Source organism: Quercus lobata, chromosome 1 (genome assembly GCF_001633185.2).
Source record: "Quercus lobata isolate SW786 chromosome 1, ValleyOak3.0 Primary Assembly, whole genome shotgun sequence".
NCBI lineage: Eukaryota > Viridiplantae > Streptophyta > Magnoliopsida > Fagales > Fagaceae > Quercus > Quercus lobata.
Window position 1 is genome coordinate 34,816,178 of NC_044904.1, and position 9,485 is coordinate 34,825,662.

The window sequence follows — 9,485 nt, forward strand, 5'->3', positions numbered from 1 at the left end:
AACATAAAAATACAATTGACTAACAAACATAAATAATACTAAATAATAATTTTCTTGCATCTCCCGCATCAAATAAATTTTATTTCCACTTAAATAAAATAAGGTGAAGCATCTCACCATATTGAAATGAACATAGATTTAGATCAAACAAGTAGAAATATGAAGCCAAAGTTCCCCATTCCTAGCTAGATTTTATATATATCCTATAACCAGAGTTTGTTTTGAAAAAACTCTGCATATTCAGCAAGAGATCATTTCAGGTTCTCTGTCTAGAAAAATTTTGAAATGAAATTGAGTTGGATAAAACTACATAGTAAAGGCTAAAATTTATGCACTTTCACTGTCTAGAAAAATTTTGAAAATAATGATGATGGTCTTAAGAATAGTAAATTACAGTCCAAAAGATGGTAGATCTTAAAGTTATAATTTCAAGCACAATGTCTGATGCAGTCCAAATGATATTTTAAGGCAAGATTTTTTGATGGTTGAGACAAAATTTCAAAGAACAAATTTCAACACATTGGTCAAACTGGAGGCAAGTCAACTGCATCCTTAACTATATTTTGTAAACTGGTAAGCTTGCTTTCTTTTAGACGAAGTCAAAAAACAGCTTAAAAATACCTCAATGGTACATATGATGTTTAACATAAAAGTCACATTACAAAGAGGACTAGGCTATAGCAGAAAAAATGAAGATGTAGAATTGGCAAGCCAAGAATTAGTGGGCATTTGACTAGGGGCTTAACGAAACTATAGCTTAAAAATCGCATACGCAGCAAAGCGATGTCTTCGTTAACATCTTGTCTCTCCCACTTCCACAACAAAAGCTGCAAACCTCAGAGGCTACTAATAACTACAAGTGCAGTGCACACCTTTCATATGTACATAAGATAAGGTTTCTGAATTGTCTGACAAAGCCTACACCTCACCAGCAACTCTTTCTTTTGGTATTAACTCCCACTTGCCATGCCCAACAATCTACAAATCATATCCAATTGCACATAGGAGGTTCTCATTAAAATGATTCCCAACCATTGCTTCTTGACAGATCTTGATCATGTGACAGTAATAGTTAAGAGCATGAGAAGCATGACAACCTTCCCTCCAAACGTGTCCCATATTCCAGCATTTCGAAATAGCACACAGAGTGGCTATAATAGCATGAATAGCAGAAGAAAAAGGATCATCATCCGTAGAGATAAAACTTTGGGTCAACAACTGGTTTGCATCCTTCAGGTCGAATTACCTATGAAAAACTTGCCTAAAAGTTTACAACGAAAATTAAGTTACAACTATGAGTCTTGGTTTTTAATACAATACTGCTATGTTATATTTATGGGAAAGAAGGTACTATAGCATACACTAAACTAAAGAGACAAAACTTTGAAAATGAAAAAAAAAAAAAAAAAAAATGAATTCAACAAAAATTTCAATAAGTTATCTCTAACTTGATGGTGTTTCAAAAGATGAACAAGGTCAAGAAAGGGGCACTTACATTTTTATTTACATAAACACGGGTGGAAAAGTCGATTAGGTTTTTGGCTCTGTCAGACCAGAATGCCTCCTCCCATTGCTCTTTAATTCCTCTGGAGACTGTGCCACAATGCCGAGCAGTCCATAGAATGGCCAGTGGAGAGGAACATCGAAAAATAAAACAGAAAAGAAATGGAAAAAGAAAAAATTAAACAGTCAGCAAATAAGATATGCCTTGAGTATTCAACAAGAGCTACCATCAGCCATGAATTTTTGCTTCTAAAGTTCATATAATAGCATGGAAGGTTCTTTCCACTGGAATATAATCAGGTGAATCAACCGCAGTACCAAAATTAACTAAAATTTAGTTCAAACAAGAAATATGTAGAAAGTTTCCCATTTTCTGTCTAAAACTAAAATCTGTCATATGCTTAGCGTTTGTTTCTGAAACTCTGCATATTCAGGTTCTTGAGTATTGTTTTTCAATTTTATACATAGCTTTGGGAAACTACGCCTTACTAAAATGCATTTTTCTTTCATTTAGTAGCTGCCGAAAAGCCCTCCTTTCAGTATATGTTTATTGAATGGAGTTATGAAGTAGGTTACATATATGGCAGTATAGTGGGAAGGTTTTAATCTGTGGCTGAAGAATTAACCAAGTAAAGAAGGATCATAAATACAAATAAGTGATAATAGTAAACAACATGAAGTGGAATCAGCTTTACAAAAGAGGGCAGGTACACACTGAGAAGAATATTTGTGAATTACGGTCCAACCTCCCCTCTCCTTCTGGCCCTCTTTCCATATTTCCATTGTGAAATCCCTGAAAATGGTCATGAGCTCAGAAAGGGGAAAACACACACACACAATGAAAATTATACTAGTATCCCAAAGAGCATACTCAATCAATGTGTCTTCCTTATTGATCAAGTTTTAAATTTATTATAAAAAGAAAAAACTTTATTTCAAAAACAAACTATAACAGATATTGATTAGATTAAAAAGTAGAGATCCCCTAAAAAGCACAATGCAAAAATGCCAAGGGACTTCCATTTACAACTGTCCATTAGCATACCATGCTGGAGATCAATTGGTCATCTAATTTTAAAAAGTTTAGGATAATTGGCAAAAACAAGTAGAGTCAAGGAACTGATTGATGGAGCAAAGAATTCATTCTCTATTGGAAAGCCTCCATATGTGACTACATTATCAACAATTAAAGTAGTTTGCACTCCATTCCAGAATATGTGCAAGTCTCAGCTAAAATTACGAGCTGAAATATATGGGGACTCCTAGGCTCAATAGGAAACTTATAAGCTTGTCCCTGATGTTTGACAAGAAATGTAGTTTGCTCTCCACTTGCAAAAATCTGAGCATGTATCAGCTAAAATGAACGAAATGTTGTAATTATAAATGTCCAGAGTTCACAAAAAGGAAAATTATTATTATTAAGAGCAAACGAAAACAATTTGAGAAATGAGATTAAATTGAGATTAAACGAAAACAATGTGAGCAATCGTCAAATTTGTATAACCAAGAGTGTCCTGCTTCCTTATTCATCATACAACAACTATCTAAAAAATATTTAAAAAAAAAATCAGCGTAAGTTAAGGAATGGTGGGGTGACGGTGATTTGGAACAAATGAAATACCTGCCCATCTATAGCACAGGTGACAACGCTTGAATATCCTTGCAAAGCACGATCTTCGGTAAAAATAACATTCTGCTCAGGCATCTTATTAAAAAGCTATCCTGTCATTTTGTGCATTTCCACTAATCATCGTCTTCCACAATATGATATATAATCTACAATCATTCAAATTCCAAGATAAAACATCTCCTTTAGGAATTTCATCAAACAGCTACATGTCCTTAGGTATAAGAGGTTCACACAATTCAAATAATTCATAAACCATAAGAGATGTTAATGAGCCAAAAATACAGTGCCATAAGTTCAATTGTTAAGAGGGAAAAAGGAGAAGAAGAAAAATGAGAGTACATAACATAATCCAAAATTTTACATATCTCCAAGTTTTGAAATTCAAGAAAAGCTTTTAGGAGTTCAGAAGCTAGCCTCTACTGCCCCACTGCAAGAATTAGAAAATAAGAGGTTAAGGTTCTAGATTTAAAAGTCACATTGTCTAATTACACACATGGAGGAAAGAAGAGGATTTTTTTCATTCATTTTGGGTATTTTGGCGGATTTAGCATTCTACATCAACAAATTCTTTAACTACAATATTGTGATAGCAAATAACAGTGGATTTTTAATATATATATATATATATATATATATCAGAGAGACGAGTTGGTAAAGTTTGCATAGGTGCTTTGAATGTTCCTCCCAATTCTATTACAAGTGAGTTTATGATACGTACAACTAAGGGGCAGGGAATCCACACAAAAATGAAGAGAGCATTTATTGCCTTATGGAACTTTTTCTTCCAATTGTCTCATATTGGAATTGCAGATGCCTGTGGACGACTTCAAGATCAAATCATTTAGCGAGGAAGTGGACGCACTGTACTATTCACCGAGACCAATAAGGAAACAGGCAGAACAAGCAGACAAAGGCATATATATACTTCTTTTTTTTTTTTTTTTTTTGATTTGAGGCATATATATACTTAAACATGAAAAGAAGATAAGGAAAATATTTGTGATTACCAGACTTGCAAACTGAGTTCAAATATTATTGTTTCCATGTTCTCACTGGTTTAGCACATATATGATTAACAGGTTGGCCTCCTTTAAACAGTACAACCAATGAAAAACATTCCTGAAAATTTTCAATGAAAAATTCAGTGACAACTATCATCTTGCTTTAGTAAAATTTACAAAAATCCATGTTGGGTTATGATGACCCTTCCAATCCACATTAAAGAAATAGAAATATGAAGCCAAAGTTTTTCATTCCTATCTAACACTTGTATCTATCATATAATTAGTCTTTGGGACAACTCTGTACATTCACCATGATATAATTTCTTTCTCTTTTTTTTCTCAAAATTATATCTCATTCTCGTGTTAGGGAATGTATCCTTACTAATAAGCTGTTTTGTTTCATTAAAAGAAAAAAATGCAGAAAAGTACCTCCTAATAATATAGGTTAACTCAATGAACTAATAAATAAGTTATAATTGATGGCTCAGGTAGTGTAGTGGAAGGGTATAATACTATAATCTATGCCTCAAAATTCGTCAAGATCGATCATAAGTAAAAAAAGATGAAACTATTAATAACCTGAACATGGCTGAACGTGCAAACTGAGAGGAATGTTTGTCAATTACAGAGCACACCTCTATTCTCCTTCTCGCCTTTCTTTCATAGGTCTTTTGTGAAATTGCTGAAAATGAACATGAACTCTAAGAAGTTTGAAAAAAAAAAAAAAATCAAAATTAAACCCATCATCCCATGGAGAGATTCAATTTGTGTCTTCCTTATTGATCAAAATTCAGTATTCCAGTTAGCCTTCTGAGTTAACAATAATGAGAAGCTATGAAAAAATGTTTTTATTATTTTTACCAGATCCCCAAATTCAGCTAATGTGATCATCTCACCTAGAATCCAACAAATCAATGTACTGTTGGGTATTACTAATTAGCCCGTCATGAATGCAACCATCCATCATCAAAGAGTACCTGAAAACTTGAAATGAATTCGAGTTAGATAAACAAATCAAACACTGAAATTTCTGTGCTAACACTACTAAGAAAAATTTAGAAGGGTAAAAATATATTGATGGTCTAACTATATAGTAAATTACCGAGCTCACCATAGTAGTTGAAAGAAAAGCTGCGATTTCAAGCACAATGTGTACTGCAGTCTGAATGATTTTTTAAGCCAAGATTGTTTGATTACTGAGCCTAAAACTAAGGTTTCAAAAAAAAATCTTCCAACAAATTGGTCAAACTGGTTGCACGTCAACCACATTCCTTACTATATAGTGCAAACTAGTAACTTTGATTAGGCACAACACAAAACATTAGTTAGATAAAAAGGAGACAGGACACAAGCACAGCAAAAGGTTCAATACAGACAGGACCAAAATAGAGCCCCTACCTACCAGCAGAGGACCAAAAGATATTCATATAGCAGTTTGATGTCATCTTTGCATAGTGCCTGACATGACAAAAAATTCTGGGATCAATCCTATTAGAGCCAACATTTCTTACACTGGTTAATAGACTTTGAAGGTCACCAATAACACCTGCACTCAACCAGTCTTGATTTTGTCTGTTTTCAAAAAGTTTTTCCAGCTATTTGCCGGTTGAGAGCACAAAAACACTTTGAATTCTTATATGCTTCAAGGCCACAGAGCTTGTCTCAATAGGAGGAGGAAGGCAGTGGATTTGGAATTTTTTTCACAGCTAAAGAATCCAGCAGTAACAGCATTACCCATTCTGTCCTTGCAAAACAAGCATGAACCTTTCCAACTTCATCTCTTATCACATCCTGCATAACCAGAAGTTTCCATCCTTGTCAACACTTCCCTCAGCTTGATAACTTGGTCCTTCTTTAACAAGTAAGCCTCCCTACAAAGCTGCTCCATTTTCTTACTATAATCAAGCACTATCACAGCATTGACAACAGCTTGATGAAACCAAGGCTTAGAAGATTAGGAACACAACACAACAATATGTTAACAGCATGTATCTCACAGCTTCATGTTTTCAATCCACAACAAAGGCTGTAAACCCCATACATATTCGTGAGTACAAGTGCAGCTGCCACACCTTTCACAAGTACATAGTATAAGGCTTCACAAATTGTCCGACAAAGCTTGCACCTTATCTGCTCCAAACCCACCACCTCCACCAAAGATCAACACTTGCCACTCCTGACAATCACCAAATTGTATCCAATTGCACACAGTAGGTTTACAGCTTCTTAGAGAATGATTCCCAGCCTTTTCTTTTTGATCATGACCACATGGTCACATTCCTGAATTTACAAGGAGTGGCTACAATAACAAGAATAACATAAGAAAAAATGCAAGCATCTATGGAGGATCTCTCCATCCAAACTAAGAGCCAATTATTACTGGAATTTGATTCAATAAATTCAAATCTGATAGTGAGATCTGATTCAAACTAATGAAATGGTAAAGATCAACATTAGTTATTGGAACGATCAAGTTAGTTTATTTCATTCTAATATAAGGTCTGTTCACATTACAATGAAACTATGATATTTTATTGCACGCCAAAATTGCTTTGGAACCAATGAAAAAAGTGTGATTTATTAGAGGGCTCTTTGAACTAACAGTAACTGTTGATTAAAAAAAAAGTTTGTTCTTCTTTTGTCCTAATTGGCTGGCTTGTACATGTAAATATTTTCTAATACTACATGAAAATTTATTTTTGGCTAATGTAGATTGAGTACTTGATCAGACTTATATTATGAAATACCTGCCATCTGCAACACATGTAAGAATTTGATCATCTGTGCAAAGCATGATCTCTGGTTAAAATGACATGCTGCTCAGGCATCATATTTATAAAAAGCCATCCTGCCATTATGTGCATATCCACCTATCATTGTTCCTCAACATGATATGTAACCTGCAATCATCACATTACATGGTACAATAATCATCCTGTTGTGCAAATGGGATCCTTAATTTTTAAAGGTTCTCAAATTTTACAATACAATATCTATTTCAGGCATTTCATCGAACAGCTATATGCCGTTAGGAATAAAGGTTTCATATAATTCAAATAACTTACAAGTATAAGAGACGTATGAAAAATTCAAGGTGCCAGAAGTTCAATTGTTAAAAGAAGGAAAAAAAAATTGAACATATACGGGCCAAAATTTACATACCTCCTCCAAGTTTTGAAGCTAGCCTCTACTGCAACACTGCAAGAATTAGCTTGGGTTAGGGTCTGAATTTTTAAAATCATGTTGTTTAAATACACAAACAGAGAGGATTTTATTGTATAATCGTAAAAATTCTTGTAACTGAAATATTATGAAACGAAATAACGTTGTACCTGGAAGGAAGATCTCTCTCTTTTGCAAAATTATTTCTGCTGCTTCAGGCCATCAATTCAACCCAAGGGATGTTGACAATCTTTGACCACATTATCCCTATCTCTTTCTCGCAGTTTTGTTTTAGCACAGGACAACCATAATATATGAAATCGCTGAAGCGAAGGAGGAAAACACTTCTCTGAGAGATATGCGAGTTTAGGGCACGCACCAATGGAAATTTCTTTAAGTGCAGAGAGGTTTTGAAAGAACTTCCAGGAGAGGAATAACAAATTTGGAAACTTATAAAACCTCAGGGTAGTGAGAGATGTAGGCAACATCAACATCGTCTTCCCATCTTCCTCTTCTGGAAACGAATCCATAATTCCATTAGCAATCGAGAGATATGTAAGCGACGTGAGTCTGTGCAGTCCGAACTCAAATACTTGCTTACAGAGATTCGCCCCTGACAACCAAAGCTGTCTAAGGTTGGTGGGGAAACCCTCTTCCGGAAAGGATATGATACTTGGACAGTCACATATTGATAAATCTTGCAGAAAGTTGAGGTTGTGTATGTTGTTCGGCAAGGCCTCCAGTTTCTCACAGTCTTTGATTTTAAGACTTCTCAAGTTGGTGGGGAGCAAATATCCTAAAGAGACAAGACTATTACACCTGAATATATCAATCTCTTTGAGGTGACAGTGGTTGTTTATGTTGTTCGGCAAGGCCTCCAGTTTCTCACAGTCTTTGATTTTAAGACTTCTCAAGTTGGTGGGGAGCAAATATCCTAAAGAGATAAGACTATTACACCTGAATATATCAATCTCTTTGAGGTGACAGTGGTTGTTTATGTTGTTCGACAAGGCCTCCAGTTTCTCACAGTATTTGATTTCAAGACTTTCCAAGTTGGTGGGGAGCAAATCTCCTAAAGAGATAATACTATTACACTTGTATATATCAATCTCTTTGAGGTGACACAGTTCGTGTAGGCTATTCGATAAGCACCTAAGCTTTTCACAACCATCAATTAAAAGATGTTCAAGTAAAATATCCTTGTTTAACTTGTCCAACTCCAGTTTTGGACAATCCACTAGCCTAAGGACTTTAAGGGTGGTAGGTAACGTGTCTCTCGATGATAAAGATGTTAGATTTGGGCATTCTTTAATATCAAGGCGTTTAAGCATGGTAGCTAGGTCGACTATTGTTGATATGCATTTTAGGGATGGACAATTAGAAATTTCCAAGTGCCCAAGAAGAGATGCATTGTTGTTTCCAATGCAGCTAAGATTCTCCTCATTCATCAATAAAGAAGAAGTTGAAGAAGCCCCTCCCTCATCCATCACAAATTGCAAGGATTCCAAAGCACTACAGTCTTGAATTTTTAGAGGCTGTTTGGTTTGCCAACTGAAAACATAGTGTTTAGTGTTTAAACACTGAACACTAGTGTCCAAAATTTAAAACAATATGTTTGGTGATAGTGTTTAAAATATGGTTGTTTGAAAATAGTTGCTCAAAAATAGCTGTTTGAAACATACTTTTTGAAACATGCTTGGACCACATTTTAAACAATGAAATTGCGTTTCTATGGCACAACGGTAAATAAAATGAAATTCAATTTCCACTGCAGCCGGACCCACTGATCAGCTTTTTCTAAAAACACGTTCTCCTCTCCTCTCTACTCTCATCTGTTCAGTCTTCACGCCCCAGCACCATTCCGCCTCAGAAAAAAAAAAAAAAAAAAACCCATTGATACGCAGCTACAAAGATCACGCCTCCCCACCCGATTGGTGAGGAATACAGGAAAAAAAAAACCCAAAAAAACTGAGAAATCTGTGTGAGTGATTCGGAACGACGACTCGACAGCGACGAACGTAAAGCCCAGCCGTCGATCTTCTTAGGCGTCGATGAAGATGAGGGATGCTGGACTACACCGCCTTGCGCAGCGCGGATCCCGCCGCAGATGCCGCCGCGTTTTTCGAGTTCGTTAAGAAAGGCAAAGACCCGACCTTTTCGAAACCCACGAACAAAAGACTTACGAG

At 35.4% G+C, this 9,485-nt stretch overlaps 1 protein-coding gene across 27 annotated transcripts; it reads right to left on the reverse strand.

The window, feature by feature from the left end:
• Nucleotides 1-520: 520 nt before the first annotated feature.
• LOC115988370 lies at nt 521-8,824 on the reverse strand. Of its 27 annotated transcripts, none has more exons than XR_004091486.1 (14): nt 8,160-8,824; nt 7,470-8,021; nt 7,300-7,335; nt 6,885-7,037; nt 5,249-6,436; nt 5,034-5,114; nt 4,717-4,819; nt 4,141-4,252; nt 3,852-3,994; nt 3,473-3,560; nt 3,125-3,279; nt 2,219-2,296; nt 1,496-1,593; nt 521-1,261 (listed from the first exon to the last, which is right to left on the reverse strand). XR_004091486.1 is itself a non-coding variant. In XM_031112007.1 (5 exons), the coding sequence occupies exons 2-5, from the start codon at nt 3,206-3,208 to the stop codon at nt 1,247-1,249; spliced, it is 309 nt and encodes a 102-aa protein (XP_030967867.1). In that variant the 5' UTR covers nt 3,209-3,279; nt 3,473-3,837; the 3' UTR covers nt 521-1,246. The 27 variants fall into 27 exon arrangements, 2 of the variants coding, with proteins under 2 accessions (XP_030967867.1, XP_030967862.1); XR_004091484.1 differs by having other exon boundaries at nt 5,540-5,595; nt 5,684-6,436; nt 7,470-8,824; XR_004091482.1 differs by having other exon boundaries at nt 5,536-5,595; nt 5,684-6,436; nt 7,470-8,824.
• Between the last annotated feature and the right edge of the window lie 661 nt (nt 8,825-9,485).